This window comes from Anguilla anguilla, chromosome 3 (assembly GCF_013347855.1).
Source record: "Anguilla anguilla isolate fAngAng1 chromosome 3, fAngAng1.pri, whole genome shotgun sequence".
NCBI classification, from domain to species: Eukaryota; Metazoa; Chordata; class Actinopteri; order Anguilliformes; family Anguillidae; genus Anguilla; species Anguilla anguilla.
The window spans coordinates 23557105-23577079 of NC_049203.1; the positions used below are offsets into that span (position 1 = coordinate 23557105).

General features: G+C 40.6%; 1 protein-coding gene across 1 annotated transcript; it reads left to right on the plus strand.

Annotated features, from left to right (window-relative positions):
* Positions 1-753: 753 nt before the first annotated feature.
* On the plus strand, positions 754-19595 carry LOC118222689 (ADP-ribosylation factor-like protein 13B). Its single transcript, XM_035408457.1, has 10 exons — positions 754-1015; positions 1810-1880; positions 2314-2406; positions 10209-10276; positions 10665-10735; positions 11240-11489; positions 11826-11931; positions 12088-12281; positions 12407-12530; positions 19070-19595. The coding sequence occupies exons 1-10, from the start codon at positions 754-756 to the stop codon at positions 19241-19243; spliced, it is 1413 nt and encodes a 470-aa protein (XP_035264348.1). The 3' UTR covers positions 19244-19595.
* Positions 19596-19975: the final 380 nt, after the last annotated feature.

The following is a 19975-nucleotide window of genomic DNA, read 5'->3' on the forward strand; positions in this document are numbered from 1 at the left end:
TTTTTTAATGATTCAGCACAAAACACAGCCAAAAGAGGGAAGATTTTGGAGTAAGCAACCGAAAATGGGCTTGTTTTAGTTTGCTTTGCATGAGCTATTTTTTTATTGCATCATTTTACATAATCTGTAGTATCTATAAAGAAATAAAATAAAATTATTTAATGCTATAAATATACATCTATCCACTGCCTAATAAATCAATCAATCAATCATTAATAAATCAATCTTAATATTTATCATTGTCTTTGTTTATTCATGCATGGAATGTACAATTGTGATAAACAGGTATATATTGTAACAATTTCAACTATAGGCATACCAGGCGGACCCCATTTTTGAGTCTTTGCACTCTGCATTTATTAATGCAGAAGAATTCAGCGTCAAACACAAGCACAGGAAGAGTAGAACTGCTCAAGCATGTGTTGCCATCTCTTTGTATAACACACCCTACTCTCCAAATTCAAATTTGTCAAACACATAACAACTAAAGCCTAACTGCCAATCTCACAGTCCAATGGACTAGTTATAACAAAAAAAAGGAAGTCATTTGTGACCATTAAACAATACACAACCAGCGGCGGCTAGCTTGTTAGCCAGCCACCATTACAATATTAGTACAAAAATCCTGCTTGTCAGTGGCCAGGCTCAAAACATGAAAGCTGTTTTTCGGCTTCTGTCTCAGACTCTGAGGTCTGTACCACACACAGCATTTACTCACACACACAAAAAAAGTCCCAGGGCCCACTGTGATGAATGCAGCGATTCAGAAAGGAGTGTGTGTGTGATCGGCCGGGTCTGGGGTCTGAGTGTGAGAGCGTGCCCCCTTTCACCCTGTGCCATGAAGGCCTCCTCTGTTCTCCAGCCCCTGGGCCTCTCCCCGGCTCTCCCACCCGCTTCCTGTGCACTGAGCGCGCTCAGACGCTGGCCCCCACTCCACACTGGCTGCATTCACAACACTCTGCCACTCCGCATTACCCTAACCTGCAGTGTTTACTGCGTGAGGCCCCTGTGCTTGGTACGCTTTGAAGTTTCCACCGCTCACTTAGCTATGCCCCTTATCTATGCCTCAGCATCCATGGCAGCTGGCAGTGGCAAAGAGTTCTGTAAAAATCACATAACATATTTCACTGCTCAAACAAACAAACAAAAAAAATCTTGCGAAATGTGTACAATCCTTTCACATGATTTGTGGTAGAATGATTTTGCATGCGCAGAATTATGGGCAGGGTGGTGGGATTTTCAGAAGTGACGACAACTCTTAGGTCACTTTAAATGAGAGGGTGTGTTCCACATCAGACTGCGAATGGTGATTACATCAGGCACAGCCAAGCTCTACCCACCTTGAGAACCACACCTACACATTGTTATTCCATGGCTACCATACCTCACTGCCATCTTATCCCAAAATAATCTTCATAGTGGGAAATCTGTGCAATGTTTGCCTCATCAACTCCCTTCAAGTATTCTCTTGATACGCAAGTATAGTCCCTTAGCAGGAAGTCATGGATGAAGATCATGGGGCTTATGTCTAAATACTTACTTATTTTGTTTATTCCACTCCAAGCCTCACAGAAAGCCAGGTAGGCGAGACATTACAAGACATTTTTGTCTAGGCTGCTGGGTGGCTCATCCTGTTAAGGCAGTGTTCCGGGTAATGAATGGGCCACACAGTGTGATACTGAACCCAGACAATGCTGGTCCTGACTGTGGCCAGCACCCCCTACATGACTACATATAACCTAATTGCCGCTAGTGCCGTGCAGGGAAGGGTAGGTTTCACCCGGCTGGTATGTCTCCTCCATGCTCCAGTGACCTCCATCCCAGATCACGCTTCACCAGTTGAGCTGCACAAGAAGAGTCTTCCTCTGACTCATGTCTCTGTGAGCCAGACTTGTAGACCACGGTATGAAATATAGCAATCAACAAGTCATTAGAGAAGAGCGCATGCTTGTCTTCAGCTCCCCCAAATCAAACAAAGGCTTGAACATAATTTGGCATTCCAAACTGAGAGAAAAAGGAGAAAGAAAGAAAGAAAACCCTCCTGGGAACAGTTCTTACTATAGCAGTGATAGGCATGTCAGTTTACTTTATACATTACTTAGATATTCAAGGTGATTTATGGGTTTTTTCTGGTTTGATTTGCTATCTTCACCTCTGATCTACTTTCAATGGCTTGATGTGGTTGGTTAGAAAATATTGGAAACATCCCAGCTTATCACTTTTAAATATGCTGTTTTAGCAAGGCTCTAAGTGGGGGAGTATGCGCCTGGCACATGAAGATACCTGACCTTTGACCCCTCGGTGTGGTTGCAGAGCAGCTTCCTGTCCACTGGGCTGGAGCCTGGCTACAGAGCGATGCTGTCCCCTCCCTGCCAAGCCACACTGGCCTTCCGCCCCTTCTCTCTGGTCTGTGGACAGAGATGGAATTCATACCAGTGGCTTTTCCCCTCTCCGATCCCACAACAGGAAGGACTTGTGGCAAAGATGGCCAGGGAAAGAAAATTCCACAGCTAGTCTGTCACCAGGGATGGCCAAAAGCATATTATCTCGTTACAGAAAACAAACTACACAATAACTCGAAAGTAAATGTATCAACAAACTGCAATGTGAAAGGTGGAGGTGCAGACTGCTTTGCGGGTAGCAGAAGTGTAAGAAAAAAATGCAACGAAAGACAAATACCCCATATTCCATATGAAATACACTGTCAGTCATATGTGCATTGTTTATCAGTGTGAGGGCCTGTGTATATGTGTGTGTGTGTGTGCAAAGCTTATCAGTCTCTATCTTTGTCATCTAGAGGCTGGCTGCAGATTAGTCATCAAGGAAAAAGACTGGAGGCTGATTGGCAGTCAGTCATTTGTGTTCTCCCCATAGGTCTCTTACGCTTCACTCGGTTTTGTCACCATGCAAGGCAAAAAGGTAAATTTGCAAAGCTGGTTTAAAAGCACTGGCTGATGGTTCCAGTTTCAAAGTTACCTCACTGCAGCTTCAGCCTTCAAGAAAAGGGGCTGAGCCGTTTCTTCTCAACAAATAGGATTTTCCGATTGATGTGCATCACTTCAAACAGCATCTGAAACAATGCCCTCGGGGGGCCTCTCTTGCTACAGGTATGGAGAGGCCCGCTTTCTGCCAATATTTACCTGGATTAAAGCTGTCGTTTGAGCCTCTTTCCGAGGGGGGAGAGGGATTACCCAGCCTGCACTGGGGATTACCGGGGCTTTAGCTGGCCGCTTCTCACCTGGGGGGTGTGGCCCGCCTTCTGAGGGCCGGGGGTGTGGGGGGGTTGCGGGTGGGATGCAATCACCAGGCTTTCTCGCCGCGGGGCAGGACGTTTGCGTGCGCAGCCTACAGCTGCAGCCCGAACGCTTGGCCGGCCTAAGCTCCAGCCGTGTGTCACTCATCCCTTGCGCAAACACGGGATAAATGAGCCGGTGCAACTGCAGATGACTGGGAGAGGGGCGGGTCTAATGCATCACCTCCTGAGGTCCCGTTGTTTTGTTTGTAAATTTACTTTCAGCAGCTGTTTGCTAACTTTAACTGATTGGCTAAAGAGTACACACATCATTTTTACAAGTCCTAACACGGCTGCTGATTTAAAGGAAACTACAAACCACAACAAACCTGCACCTCCACAACAGACAATGTGGCCTGCCAAGACTGTATTTTGAGATCTGTATACTGTGAACTCTCATGTTGCAAGACACTGGATTATCTGTATTTAACTCTATGAAATAAGAACGCAAGGCAATTTAAATGTAATCCTTGTTCTTCAATTTCCTGTAATTTACGGGTAACATTCACAGACCCACTCACCTCCTATGCGCTAACCAAAATCTGATTCTATTCCCAGGGAAGACGTTGCCGGTGTACCCTTGACCAAGGCACTTAACCTGAATTGCTTCATTATATATCCAGCTGTATAAATGTATACTATATCATAGGCTAGTTGTGTAACTTGTTCTGGATAAAAAGATTTGCTAAATTCCAGTAATGTAATGTGTGGTTGTTTTTAAATTGAGTTCTGCACACTGGGGCCTACTTTTTTTGGTTCAAAGAACCAAAAACGGCTTGAATTGCTGATAATAAGACACACATTAGGAAGCGTTCCAAAGTTAAGTGTGGTCTGATAAAGGCCTTTAATAACTCGAATATAACGTCCTTGCCCAAGAAGTTATGTGCACGTGTGTCTGTGATTATGACTGCTATTTTTTTTAAACACCACGCACGTCTTCACCTCAGCTATTTCATCCCTGATTCACTCTCCAGGTGTTCCCAGAGAAGACATTACTTCATACGCACACCTGAACTTAAAAAGCCAGAAAAAAGCAGTCACAACAGGAGTAGTGTAAGTAGTAGGAATGTGTTTTTCGAGCTGGAAAACAGGCAGAGAATTGACAGCAGTATTGCTGTGGTGTCATGTGGTAGCATTGTGTAGCCCTGTGATCTTCGTGCTATGACCCATGTTCATCCTATTACGGCAGGGTTTCTGCAAGGCATGATCACATATGCTCATGCTCACAAACACTTCAGTGAGAGCAGTGTGCTGTATACTGGCAGTGTTCCATATCCTGCCCCTGCAGTAGTATCAGGTGTCCTATCCATTTGGAGGTTTTTTGTATTTAATACACTTCATGTTGATATGAATCCATGCATCTAATGTCACAGACACACCTGCGTACCACCATACAGTAAGACTTCCACCTGGTCATGAGAGTAAACTGTACATTTATAAAATGAGGCAGAATGGTTGCGTTTTCCTTTCCATTAACCTTGAGCACATCACCAGCATTATAAACACCTGCTGGGGGTTAGCACCTGTTCAACCAGCTCACTGAGACTGATGCTTGTCACATACAAGCCATAAAAATAAATGACAGTGTGCAAACCAACCAGGATGTGACATTATAAGATGTACTATCAGGTGACATTTTAGCACGACTATATGAAGTTGCTGAGATTAAAAATAACCTAACATTAGCCGGAATCAGCCGGAAACATATTATGTAACATACGAAAAGTGTCAGGCCGTACTCAGTATTATGCGTACGTCAGCTTGTGTCTCTCTGCAGCACATGAAATATTCTGGGGACAGTCATTAAACTGAGCTGAACACATGCAGAATGATTCGCGGAAACCAGGGATCTCAAATTCCAGTGCTATAGGGCTGCAGTGTATGCAGGTTTCTGTGGTTGCCTTTCAATCAGCAACACATTCAATCATTGGAAACGAGGTGCTTGAACTCTTTAGCCAATCAGTGACTTTAATTAAACTTTAATTAAACAATGAGTGAGACATTACTAAAACCAGCAGGATCTGTGGCCCTCCAGGGCTGGAGTTTGAGATCCCTGCCACAAACTATTGTAGAGCCTGGATGTCCTCAAGGTGAGTTTTCAGATCAGTGTGAGCTTTGTAGCTAAGCTCCTTAAAACCCGGGACTCACAGGGGAAAAGCGTGCAGTGTTTAAAATAAAATGAAACAGCAGCTGGTGTTGCATGGAACATAAAGGACACATCACATATTGTGTTATATGAAATGTTACCATTTGATTGTTTACCTACTGGAGACAGTTCTTTGACATTCCATGCAGACCCTTAGAGTTATGCATGATGAGCACTAATTCTCTCATGCCGACCATTCACCATTCTTTTTCAAATACAGTAAATGTGAAATCCATTCGTAAATCTGACTAATGTATTGGTGAGTTATTATAGTTAAGCTTATTATTATATTTATCTGTTGGACACAACCAAGTGAAACAGAAAACTAAAGAACGTTTGCATCCGCTACTGCAAACACCCACATTCTAGCCCATCCTCTCTCCCCGTGCTATGATGCAGAGGCTTGATATTATATAATATAATCTCCAAAGGTCAAATCATGATTCTTTTATTTTATAATATGTGAATGGTACACAGAGGAGCTTGTTCCTGTCATTAAACATTCACATCATGTTTCATTTGCACAGCTAGCCGACATGTTTTAAAAAAATTTAAGGCTTTGGTTTGCCATCAGGGTGGTACCATAACTGTTTGGAGATCAATGTGCCTTAGTCCCTTTGAAATGTTCTTGAAAGACACAAGTGGCCCCTTTTATTCTTCTAATTAGTGTCTGCATTTCCAGTCCTTATGGGGGTCAGGTGGGTGAAGCGACACAATAGGCTTTACAACAATAATTCCTTTGCCGTTACTGTTCTTGTCTGTAATGTCGATATCATTACAGCCTTTCAAGTTTAAAAGGGATATTTCACTTAGATAAAACACAAGTAATTTTGTGGAGATTACCTCATTGTTTTCCCCAGGGCTGTTGCTAGGATTTGAGGACATTGGGGGCTTAGCCTAGAACATTGTTGGGGGTCTGGGGGAATCTTTCCCCTAGGTGGAAAAATGCTTGTTTTTCCACAAGTAAATGCATCAATCTGGTGCACTTTGACATGAACAATAAAAGCATACATCAAATAAGATTTCTTGCACAGAAAATGAACAAAATAATAATCTCTGTGATTTATCCACACGAGAGCCAAAAAGGATCCCTTACATGGTAGTGCAGTATGACTATCAGGTACACGGGGCATTGCCAACCCTTTTATCAGCAAGAAAGGCCTACATTTTAATGCATGCACCCATGTGAATCTGTTATTGTGTGCAAGGATACATAACTTATTTTAACTTTTTGCTGGATCAAAAATGAATCTGATATAAAAAAAACAGACATTTTGACATTAGTACTCCTTTTTATTGATCTATTGGTTAGTAGTTAGTTTGCGGACAGCGGGAGGAATGCTGCAGAGACAGTTGATGTTGCTAGTTTTCAGGCCAGGCAAATACAATGGATTAAGCTCCACAAAATTACTTGTTATACCAAAGTGAAATATCACTTTAATACCCCTTTACCCAGAGACCTAATAAGTTCCTTCCCATACAGAAATTCATGTAGGCCTATCCACCTCCCCATGTATTGTGAAGTGGTGCAGCATCTTCTCTCTGTACTGTTTTAAGTACGTGTATTTGTTCTATTTTGTAATTTTTATATGATGAGTGCAAATAAATAAATCTAAATCTAAATAAATAAATCTAAATCTTAATCAAGATATTGTGACACTTCACAATATATGTTGCGAAGACCATACTTCACATTGGATTTCAAAAAAGAGGACAGGGCGGGTGGGCATTGTTAACATGATACTAAACTATTTGTTTATTTATATACGGTCTATGGAAACCTTACCGGACAATTTTGGAATTTATAAATCCCACCTGAATAGATATTTTCAGTCCCAAAAAGATAAAATGTCTAGGACAAAGAGGACATCTGGTCAACCCAATCTTTGTACAAGTGTACAAGTCATTGCTCAGGTATTGCAGTGTATTTTAAAAACACACTGCTGTGAAATATATTATTACATCTTCAAGAAAGGTTTCCACAAGGGTTTATTCAAAGGGTACGCACTGGAACGGCCCTCTTATCTCCAGGATTATTTAGATCTATGAAAAGCCTTCAGGATGGTGTTCAGCACGAAGTCTGGCCACGGAAGTTCCAAGCTGTGGTGGTTCTGACTCTTGTCTTTTTAATGGCCACCCCAATATTCAAGGCCGGCTCCTTTTTTTTATCAAGTTGTGTAGCTCTATAAAGGAACAAGTGACAGTACTGAATGTGGTCTTTTTTGGGGGAGGGTAGGGGGGATGAGGGGAGGGGGGTGTCAGTGAAAGAGTCCATGTGACACATAGCCTTTACCCAGCAATGCTTTTTCCTGAGTCCATTTTTCCTTCCTATGGCCTTCTGTGAATGACAACCATTGTCCATCCATTAGGAGTGAGACCTCACTCTCACTCTCTCGGAGGGACTATCTGGACTGTTGGTGAACAGGAAATTTGCAATGGTAATGTTTTCGCCTGAAGAGGGGGAGGGACAGGGAATGGGGGATCCGGGAACCCTTGCGGACTCAAACGGGGGTCTTTCATTGCCATGGATACCAAGTAAATCCCGCAGATCCACGGCATTGTGGGGTGCCTGAGAACAGCCTGTACATTTACGCCCCCCCCCCCCCATCCTTCAACCCCCAGCTCTCGCACGCACACACACAACACATACACACACACACACACACGCACCCACACACACACACACCTATAGTTCAGGTATTTAGAAGGATATTTAAGACATTTATAAATCTTCCTGAGCACATCAGTCTCATGTTCCATGCATCATAGGGAATAGTTCCAACTGAAAATAAGATTAAATGTAAATTTTGAAAGAAGAATCAGGTAATATCCACACATGCAATCTCTGGGAGTATAATATTGCTGTGATGAAAAGCTGACATTATTGGTATTTCTTCATTGAAAATGTATATCATGTCACGGTCAAATGGAAAATGAAGACGTGTTGCAGCGGTGCACAACTCCAATCCAGAAGAGGCAGTGTCTGCTGGTTTTTGGAGTTTTCCAGCTGACATTTAGGCCTTAGAAACCAGATGCGTGGACCATTTAGCCAATATGACTAACAATAAAGTATGCACTTAAGTGCTGAAACAGATCAAAACCAGCACACGCACTGGCTCTCATGGAATGGAGTTGTGCTAACTCATTAACTGATGAATTAGGCATGAACTAAAAAAGGATACTCAAATCTTACAATTGAGGCCAGTATGGTATGCCTGTTTTCATTCTAACCCTCTAACAAAGGACTAATTTATATCTAGAACACCAGGGGAGTGGAATCTCTAGTCAATTGGTGAATTTAATCACTCAGGTATGCTGGCCCCACACTAGAGGATAACTGGGCCGATTTTGTGGCCGATTCGCTCTTCCCGACAATCGCGGGGGCGTTCCCGATCCGAGGCTAGTCTGAACCGATTATCTGCTCAAATGATCCTGTAGTGTGAGGGGTTTACAGATATAATCTTAATGTTGCCGACTGGATCGGAGTCTTCCCGATCTCGAATCGTAAATATCAAACATGTTTAATATTTACGACTTGAAATCCTGTAGTGTGAAAGGAACAGCGACGGAATCTTGAGCAGAAACCCGCAATAGCCAAGGAGAGCGGGGTCGGAGTGTGGCACAGTGGGTAAGGAACTGGGCTTGTAACCGAAAGGTCGGAGGTTCGATTCCCGGGTAGGACACTGCCGTTGTACCCTTGAGCAAGGTACTTAACCGAAAATTGCTTCAGTATATATCCAGCTGTATAAATGGATACAATGTGAAAATGCTATGTAAAAGTTGTGTAAGTCGCTCTGGATAAGAGTGTCTGCTAAATGCCTGTAATGTAATGTAATGAGAGCGAACTGACCGGGAAGCGTCACCAACCAAATTTCTTTCGGCTTGGCGAAACCCAAGAAGTTCTCTGCGGACGAAATTGTTTTATACTCGATGCGGTTAGGCAACCGCATGTAGCAACAAAAGTATAAATTTTATTGTATTACGTATACATGTAATTATTGTAACGTTGCCGGCAGTGCGGTCTCCATGGAGACGGGGAATCAGCTTGCGGAAATAAAAAAAGTCCCTGGAATCGCCACTCTGAAATCGTTTAGTATAAACGCCAAGTGTGTGGTCCTGTGTCTTGACTGAATCGTCTGGTGTGTGTGTTCTTATGATCAAAATATTAAAAATCGGTTAAATCTGTTGTTATGTCTGTGGTCTCTCACGCTTTTAAAGTCGGTTAAGATTTGAAAATCCTCTAGTGTGCACCAGGCTTTAAGGTAGAAAAGAAAACTAGCAATGCAACTGATTTTGAGGGCCAGATTTGAATATTTGATCCTGAAATAAAGCATAAGCAACACATAGGCTTCATATTCTCTGTCCAAATAATCACTTTTTAATGAATAGAATCTAATGAAAACGTACATTTAAAAATCAATGACAATATCTACAGATTAATCGACAGATTAACAAATTTAGTAGTCTTGTATTCTTTCAGATTATATTGTTGTTGTATCCTGCTGCTATGAACTCATATATCTCTCATCTGTTATTTTTTAAATCAAGGAATGTTTGCCTAAAAGAAACCCAGTATTGTTGATAGAACCTTTGATAACAGTGGCATTCTGTTTCTTATGTTACCAGAGCAACAGAATTATGATACTGTGACATCATAACATCAAAATCAAATGACTATTTAAGTGTGGGATGTCCCATTATCCACCAGTGTTTGTGTTGGAGATCTTCTGTATCATTTGCTTGAGCTATTCTATTTCTGCTTTTAATTAGGTAATTTCTTTGCACATCCTGATGGAGAGCTATTGGAATTTTCTAAGAAACTGTAGAAGGCCTGAAAGGTGAGGTTCATTTTTTACTATTTTGCAATTGGATCATTATTGTCCCAGAAGCAGGCGTCAGAACAAGTTGGTTAAGTCATCGCTATCATTTCACAGCATCTACTCAGTTGACATGGAAAAACAATCAAATAAAGGTGGGACAAAATAAATGAAATAGCTGAAAAATAGCGAATGTGTGCAATATAGCATATCAACAAGTGTGGTGGCTCAGCTGTGCATTGTCCTTGATACAGACATAAATACGTAATAAATAAAAATAACATATTGGAACTTGGCCGAACTAACCACCATGGATCGGGGTATATTACAATGGAAGAAATTTTGTTGGGTACCTCACCACATGCAATTCATAAATAGTACTATAGCTTGTTATCTTTTCAACTTCTAGGAAAGTTACTTTGGCCATTCTGGGACTCGATAATGCGGGGAAAACTGCAACACTTCGAAGCATTCAAGGAGGTAAGGTTTTATTTGTGATCATTTAAGCATGCCGCATTACATTCTTGTTTATAAATATAAAACAACTATTGATTTCTCAGTTTAAGGTCCCAACCACTAGTTTTATTAAAATGCTAATGATGTGAAACACTAAATACTGCTTTGATTCTCAGCAGACCAAAGTATTTTGAAATATTCAAGGCATGTAATATTCTAAACCACATTTATACTCTAAAGTAATTAAAAATAGTTTGATTTCCTGTATTACTGCCACTGTCCTAGTGGATTCAAGCACATAGGATGTAGCCTTATGTTGTTCTTTAAGTGTTGTTTTAGTGAAAATATTATGCTGGATTGGAAAATTTAATTTTTTTTTTTTTTCATATATATTTTTTGTACCACAGCATAATTATTTTGCTACACAGAAAAACCTTCACAATGAATGGACATAGTTCAGTGTTTTTTATTTAGTTTTTCGCTTGAAACATTAAATAGGATTTTTTTTGTTTTTTGATCTTCCTTTAGAAAACCCAGAAGATGTATGGCCTACTGTGGGATTTTCTCCCGTGGACCTGAAACAAGGACAGTATGATGTGTCCATCTTTGACCTCGGTGGTGGAGAGCATATTCGTGACATGTGGAATCACTACTTCTCCGAGTGTCATGGTGTGATGTTTGTGGTGGACTCCAGTGATGTCCAGCGCATGAGTGAAACCAGGTTCATGCTGGCCAAGGTTCTAAGACACCCCCTCATCGCAGGGAAGCCAGTTCTTTTGTGAGTATAATTAGCTGCACCGAATATGACACTACCTGTCCTAAAGAGGGAAGGGGTGGTACTGTACAGAGAATGCAAACAAGTTAAATAGTGAACTAAGTGTAAAATATAATTACTGCAAGCGCCTCTGAGCCAATTAGTGAGTCAACCATAGAATGAAGGACATGACAAATACCAGGGCTGTTCAGTCATAGCCCAAAAATGAATTCAATCATATTTAATCTTGAAAAAATAATCTCAATTTAGGTTGAGAATATTATTATGGATAATTTGTTCTGATGAATTATGTTTATGGGTGACATTTGGAGAATATACAAAATGTCCATTTTGTGTTAGCCTGGCAAACAAACAGGACAAAGAAGGAGCCCTGCAGGAGGCAGATATCATAGGTCGCCTGTCCGTGGAGACGATTATGAATCTAAACAAATGCCCCTACAAAACAGTGAGTATTGTTGGGAGTCTGATGGAAAGGAGATGACAACCTCGCAGTGCTGTTCTGATGTAGTGTTTGACAGTACTGCAGTATTTGGCACAATGTGTGCATCATGTAACTCGAGGAGATGGATCAAAGTTTGACGAGGCAAAATCAACATTTCAGGTGTCGTATTCTGCTGTGATGCCCATTGGGAAGAAGGCCATTCAGGGTGGACTGGAGTGGCTTCTGAAGACTGTGGGCATAGGCTACAACATCATCAATGAGCATGTGCAGAAGGACACGGCTGAGCAGAGGGAGCAGGAGGACAAGTACAGGAAAGAGCGGGCGGAAAGGGTGCGCAATATTCGAGAGGAGAGGTAAGAGCTGTGCCCTCCTCCGACAAGGCTACGTAGACGTGTGTTTATAGATGGGCCAATCCATGGACTCACTATGAAATCACCTGTGTTGTGTGATTTAAAATGATTGATATTTGAAATGACAGGGAAAGGAGAGAGCAGGAGGAGGCTGAGCAGGAGGAGGCTGAGGGTAAGACTGCAGAGCTGGACCAGGGGGAGAAGAGCATCATGGGCAACCCTGTCCAGCCATTCGGAGACATCATCCCAGAGGTGAGAAAACAGCTGGCTATAATAACCTACACTAAGAGATCAGGGATGAGAAGACTGAACACAACTCTGCTGAATTTTGATTAGGCCTATATAGTGCATTGCTTTGATTCTCATATGAATTTGACCATCCAATTTACTACTACTGCTACTACTATAAATTCTAATAATTATTCCTAAATTATACAATATGGTAAATGTCTGTAAATGTGCTGTTTTATTCAATAAAATTCCTTTCAACACATTATTTCTTTTTTGTCAGTGGAACATTCATTCTTAAGCGTGGGTAGTAATTTTAATACGATATCCTAACTGTCCCAGACTTGTGCAAGCCAAGGCATTTTACGCATTTTCAGCATTTGCTCAATAAGACAACACAGCACTGATAGCCAATGACTGGACGTTTGGAAGTTGTCCTTTGATTCTGCCTGCATCACATCATCTGCCAAAGTACATGCATCTTGATTTTAAAAAAGTCACAATTGTAATCCACTGGAAACACATGACCCTTCACACTCATGACATAAGGTGACAGAAAGACTGATGAATATGCAACTGATTTTGAGGGCCAGATTTGAATATCTGATCCTGAAATAAAGCATAGGCTACACATAGGCTTCATATTCTCTGTCCAAATAATCACTTTAATGAATGGAATCTAATGAAAATGTACATTTAAAAATCAATGACAATATCTACAGATTAGGCTAATTAATAAAAGAATTTAGTAGTCTTGTATTCTTTCAGATTATATTGTTGTTGTATCCTGCTGCTATGAACTCTTATATATCTGTCATCTGTTATTTTTTAAATCACAGAATGTTTGCCTAAAAAAGGGGGTTCTCAACCTTTTGAAGACCAATGCCCCCCTATCGAATGTTCAAGTCCCATACCCCCCCCCCCCCCCCCCCCCCAAAACAAAAATTGAATTATCAGCCCCAAATGAAGGTTATTTGTTGATGTCCGTGATATTATGTTATTTTTTCTTTTAATCAAACAAGCCTACCTATGCTGTTTAATTTTCAGGTAAGAACTTAATTTTAGCTATGTGTCATAACCCTTGGCTGCCAGCAGAATGAAGCAAATGACTCACGTCTTGTCTAATCTTTCATATTCAGTGCCTTACATTTGCTGGCTGTGATCGTTGTAATCGTGCTTATTTTATTATAGATTATTAAATAACTCTTCCTTGTTCATCCTGGTTCCTACCTTTTGTTTCTCTGTTCACCTCAGTAGCCTACATCTCGTAACAATTTGGCATGTTCTTTTTATTTTGGGGCATGCTGTGTTTTTCATGGATCAAACAAGCCTAGGTGATGGTTCAGGAAAAAAATATTTTGCCCACAATAGTGGCAGCCTATAGCCCAGCAATTATTTCTTCATAAACAGGCCTGTGAATTAGCCTACCGCTACAGACACTGACACAGAAAAATGATACAGACCAGTCAAACGTGTTTCACAACGGAAAGGGCAACAGTAAGAGGGCAGCTGAAATATTAAAGAGCATCTTGCAGGTTACATTTTTTTACGAAATGTATACTTAACCTTGTCTGAAAATGACCATGTGAAAAGTAAATGCAGGATTTAATCATTTTTACAAGACATAAGGGCACAATTTCAGAGGAACTAGTGGCCGTTTTGAGCAAATCTCCTAAAAACGTGTTTTTTTTTCAACATCGCCCAATCTGCAGTAGTAGGTGGTAGTGAGTCTGAGCGGTGGTGATATAGTGAGTTGGTCTTTTTTCAGTAGTTTTATATTGCATTTCACCGTGTATCATCATGGCAAATTATTGTTTTTGTGCAGGTTGCACAAACACCACCCTGTCAGGACATTGAGTACATATGTATATGTAACGCTGGTCACTCACCAAGATGCCCAGTTCTCCACTGGTTCTCCTCATACCACAACTCAATTTCTCTCCTCTGACCTTTATTCCTTCCAACCCTGGTCTGTTCCTGGTCCCTTGGACGCCTAGCAGGCTCATAATTATAAGGCTGTGGTCCGTCATATGCGTTTGCATAAACATTTATAACCTGTTCAGTGTCAAAAACTAGCGTAGAGATCCAATCTTCTTTATTGTTCAACTTGACTGCTCTCCCTTCTGTTACGTCACTTCAGTTTGGCGTTTTTAGATGCGGAAGTGAAAATTCTCTCACAAAGATGACTCCAGAAGTCACTGTAGTGTAGTCAATATATAAGTATATTTGTTTAATGAAAATCTAGTTCCTATATCATTTTCCTACACATGATTCACTGGGGTCTCCAATCTGCAATATGCTCTTTGAACATTAAAGGAGTAACATGGTGGTTGAACGTGACACTTCCCAGTTGTCTTTAGGCAACAAATAAACAAATGTGCATAATTTTTTTTATTATTCAGTCATTTCAATGTACTTTAAAACATATTTTTCTAAGCCTAAATTTCCCACTATAAAAGTTCACCCGAACCGTCTGGGCGTGGTAATGAGAACTGTCAGTTAGCTATGATTGACAAACCGTGCCCCGTTACCATAGCTACCCCCATGATAAGTGCTCTTTTTGGGAGACTTTTCACAAGCTAGCTAGCTTAGTAGTATATCAAGTATCGATAGATAGCTAAGGTAAGGACGTTGATTTATATCCACTTATAATTTTTGATATCTAGCTAGCCAAGTTAAGATAAAAGCACAACTATAACGTCCTCATAAAAGCAAACTAGCTAGCTAACGTTATCGATAACCTTGCCTTATGAAAGCAAACTACCTAGCTAGCTAACGTTAGCTAGCTAGCTAGCTAAATGAATATAACCAGAAATAATCGAATAGTCCTTAAAAGGCAGTCTAACTTAAGTGAACCTAACGTTAGTAAAATATTTGCATTGTCTTGCCCATAAACCAGCGGCGCAAACTATGGGTCTCGAGTTATCCATGGGTTTACGGGGTGTGGAAAGGGGAGTGGTTACTGTGTTCGTGACGCACCAAGTTGACAACTTTCTCAACCGGTTGAAAATAGGACGATACATTTAAAACTCATATTTCTCCAAAAATAGAGAACGGACATATTTAATACTTTACTCATTGTGTTTCTTCAATGCCTCTTGTGCAAATAGCACATAAAACCGATAAAGTGTGAAAATCACCATGGTACTCCTTTAATACTGGGCAAACGCCCCTTGTAATGGCCACAACGCCCCCCTCTCATCCATCGTGCTTCCAGCGCCCCCTTGCAATCTCAGAACGCCCCCGTTGAGAAACCATAGCCTAAAAGAAACCCTGGCTGCGTGCCAAATGATTCACTTGTTCACTCATTCACTATTCCCTATGTAGTGGGAAATATGTAGCACACTACATAGGGAGTGAGCAGCAGAACGAACGTTTGCTTTGCGATACTGTTGTCATCACCCTGCGCCTCTATTATCTTTTGAATATCTGTCGCACAATAACGGAAATTGCGTTCGAAAATTCCGAATTCCAAAAAAGCGACGTTGCCTTTGGGCCCTGATAAAAAAATAATAATTCTGATCGTAATCTATACGTATATATATGAAATGCTCGGTTAAATATTCATTAATATTGGCATCGACCAATATTATGTATAGCAATATACTGTTCAAAAATCTTTTATCAGGGACCGAAAATGACGTTTTGCTTGAGTTGCACTCCCGAGCTAGCTTCTTAGCTAGCAAGCAGCTGTCCGGAGAAAAACCGTTAACGTTACACTTGGCACTCTAACGAAAATTGGTGACTTTTTTGTATAGAATATGCTAATATAATTCATGATTTGACATAACTATGGACAACTTGCATTTATACAAGTAGATACCGTTCATTTTTTTGTGTGTGTTGTTGATAGAATCTTTGATAACAGTGGCATTCTGTTTCTTATGTTACCAGAGCAACAGAATTATGATACTGTGGCATTATAACATCAAAATCAAATGACTATTTAAGTGTGGGATGTCCCATTATCCACCAGTGTTTGTGCTGGAGATCTTCTTTGCTTGAGCTATTCTCTTTCTGCTTTTAATTATGTAATTTCTTTGGTCATCCTGATGGAGAGCTATTGGAATTTTCTAAGAAACTGTGGAAGGCCTGAAAGGTGAGGTTCATTTTTTACTATTTTGCAATTGAATCATTATTGTCCCAGAAGCAGGCTTCAGAACAAGTTTGTTAAGTCATTCCTATCATTTCACAGCATCTACTCAGTTGACATGTAAAAACAATCAAATAAAGGTGGGCCGAAGTAAATGAAATAGCTGAAAAATAGCGAATGTGTGCAATATAGCACATCAACAAGTGTGGTGGCTCAGTTGTGCATTGTCCCTGATACAGAAATAAATACATCATAAATAAAAATAACATATTGGAACTTGGCCGAACTAACCACCATGAATCGGGGTATATTTCAATGGAAGAAATTTTGTTAGGTACCTCACCACATGCAATTCATAAATAGTACTATAGCTTGTTATCTTTTCAGCTTCTAGGAAAGTTACTTTGGCCATTCTGGGACTCGATAATGCGGGGAAAACTGCAACACTCCGAAGCATTCAAGGAGGTAAGGTTTTATTTGTGATCATTTAAGCATGCCGCATTACATGCTTGTTTATATTAACATACTTAAAATATAAAACAACTATTGATTTCTCAGTTTAAGGACCCAACCACAAGTTTTATTAAAATGCTTATGATGTGAAACACTAAATACTGCTTTGATTCTCAGCAGACCAAAGTATTTTTAAGTATTCAAGGCATGTAATATTCTAAACCACATTTATACTCTAAAGGAATTAAAAATAGTTTGATTTCCTGTATTAGGCCTACTGCCACTGTCCTAGTGGATTCAAGCACATAGGATGTAGTCTTATGTTGTTCTTTAAGTGTTGTTTTAGTGAAAATATTATGCTGGATTGAAAAAAATAATAATAATTTTCATATATATTTTTTTGTACCACAGCATAATTATTTTGCTACACAGAAAATCCTTCACAATGAATGGACATAGTTCAGTGTTTTTTATTTAGTTTTTCGCTTGAAACATTAAATAGGATTTTTTTTTTGTTTTATTTTGATCTTCCTTTAGAAAACCCAGAAGATGTATGGCCTACTGTGGGATTTTCTCCCATGGACCTGAAACAAGGACAGTATGATGTGTCCATCTTTGACCTCGGTGGTGGAGAGCATATTCGTGACATGTGGAATCGCTACTTCTCCGAGTGTCATTGTGATATTGTGGTGGACTCCAGTGATGTCCAGCGCATGAGTGAAACCAGGTTCATGCTGGCCAAGGTTCTAAGACACCCCCTCATCGCAGGGAAGCCAGTTCTTTTGTGAGTATAATTAGCTGCACCGAATATGACACTACCTGTCCTAAAGAGGGAAGGGGTGGTACTGTACAGAGAATGCAAACAAGTTAAATAGTGAACTAAGTGTAAAATATAATTACTGCAAGCGCCTCTGAGCCAATTAGTGAGTCAACCATAGAATGAAGGACATGACAAATACCAGGGCTGTTCAGTCATAGCCCAAAAATGAATTCAATCATATTTAATCATGAAAAAATAATCTCAATTTAGGATGAGAATATTATTATGGATAATTTGTTCTAATGAATTATGTTTATGGATGACATTTGGAGAATATACAAAATGTCCATTTTGTGTTAGCCTGGCAAACAAACAGGACAAAGAAGGAGCCCTGCAGGAGGCAGATATCATAGGTCGCCTGTCCGTGGAGACGATTATGAATCTAAACAAATGCCCCTACAAAACAGTGAGTATTGTTGGGAGTCTGATGGAAAGGAGATGACAACCTCGCAGTGCTGTTCTGATGTAGTGTTTGACAGTACTGCAGTATTTGGCACAATGTGTGCATCATGTAACTCGAGGAGATGGATCAAAGTTTGACGAGGCAAAATCAACATTTCAGGTGTCGTATTCTGCTGTGATGCCCATTGGGAAGAAGGCCATTCAGGGTGGCCTGGAGTGGCTTCTGAAGACTGTGGGCATAGGCTATAACATCATCAATGAGCGTGTGCAGAAGGACACGGCTGAGCAGAGGGAGCAGGAGGACAAGTACAGGAAAGAGCGGGCGGAAAGGGTGCGCAAGATTCGAGAGGAGAGGTAAGAGCTGTGCCCTCCTCCGACAAGGCTACGTAGACATTTGTGTGTATAGGTGGGCCAATCCATGGACTCACTATGAAATCACTTGTGTTGTGTGATTTAAAATGATTGATATTTGAAATGACAGGGAAAGGAGAGAGCGGGAGGAGGCTGAGGGTAAGACTGCAGAGCTGGACCAGGGGGAGAAGAGCATCATGGGCAACCCTGTCCAGCCATTCGGAGACATCATCTCAGAGGTGAGAACACAGCTGGCTATAATAACATATAATAAGAGATCAGGGATGAGAAGACTGAACACAACTCTGCTGAATACACAATGAAACTGGGAAAGATATACCATGATCTGACCAGAAGACTATACAATTCACAATCAGACTGGAAAGAGTTGGAATACCTGTGTTCGAATATGTTCATGTGCGTGTGTTTGTGCTCACAATGTAGATGGTAACAAAGAAGACAGAGAGCAAGGACCATAGTCCAAAGAGGAAGAGGAAGCTGAGCTTCTGGAAGAAGAATAGAGTGGCACCACTGATACCAGATGGCCCCGCTAAAACGCGCGGCTGTCTCAAGAGCTGGTTTGGCTGGTTCAAACGCAGTGTGGTGACGCCACAGTGATGGGGCTCCTCCCTCAAGCCCACTGCATAAGATGACCCTGTGCAAGCTCCTCCAATCTCAGCTGCCAAACCCAAAGGGTCTCCCACCTTACCCCCAAGAGCTCTGCCATAGGCAGAAACAAAGACATAAAAAAAAGAAATTGTGCCATTATATCATATGCAAAATACAGCTGATGCCATAGTCTCTCCATTTGAGTGGAACATTAAGAGAACCACCTCATTAATACAACATTCGACCATCCAATTTTAAGTGATTCTGAGTTTTTAATTTATGCTGTGTCCTACTACTACTTCTTCTTCTTCTACTACTACTACTGCTACTACTACTATAAATTCTACTACTACTGCTGCTACTACTAACTTCTACTACTACTACTACTGCTGCTACAATTGCTACTACTGCTACTAAAGCTACTACTACAACTACTGCTACTACTACTACCACTACTACTGCTTCTACTACTACTACTACTATTTCTACTACTGATACTACTATAACTTCTACTGCTACTGCTGCTACTATTGCTATTACTGCTACTACAACTACTAATACTACTGCTACTACTACTACCACTACTATTGCTACTACTTATAATAATAATAATAATTTCTAAATTATACAATATGGTAAATGTCTGTAAATGTGCTGTTTTATTCAATAAAATTCCTTTCAACACATTATTTCTTTTTTTGTCAGTGGAACATTCATTCTTAAGCGTGGGTTGTAATTTTT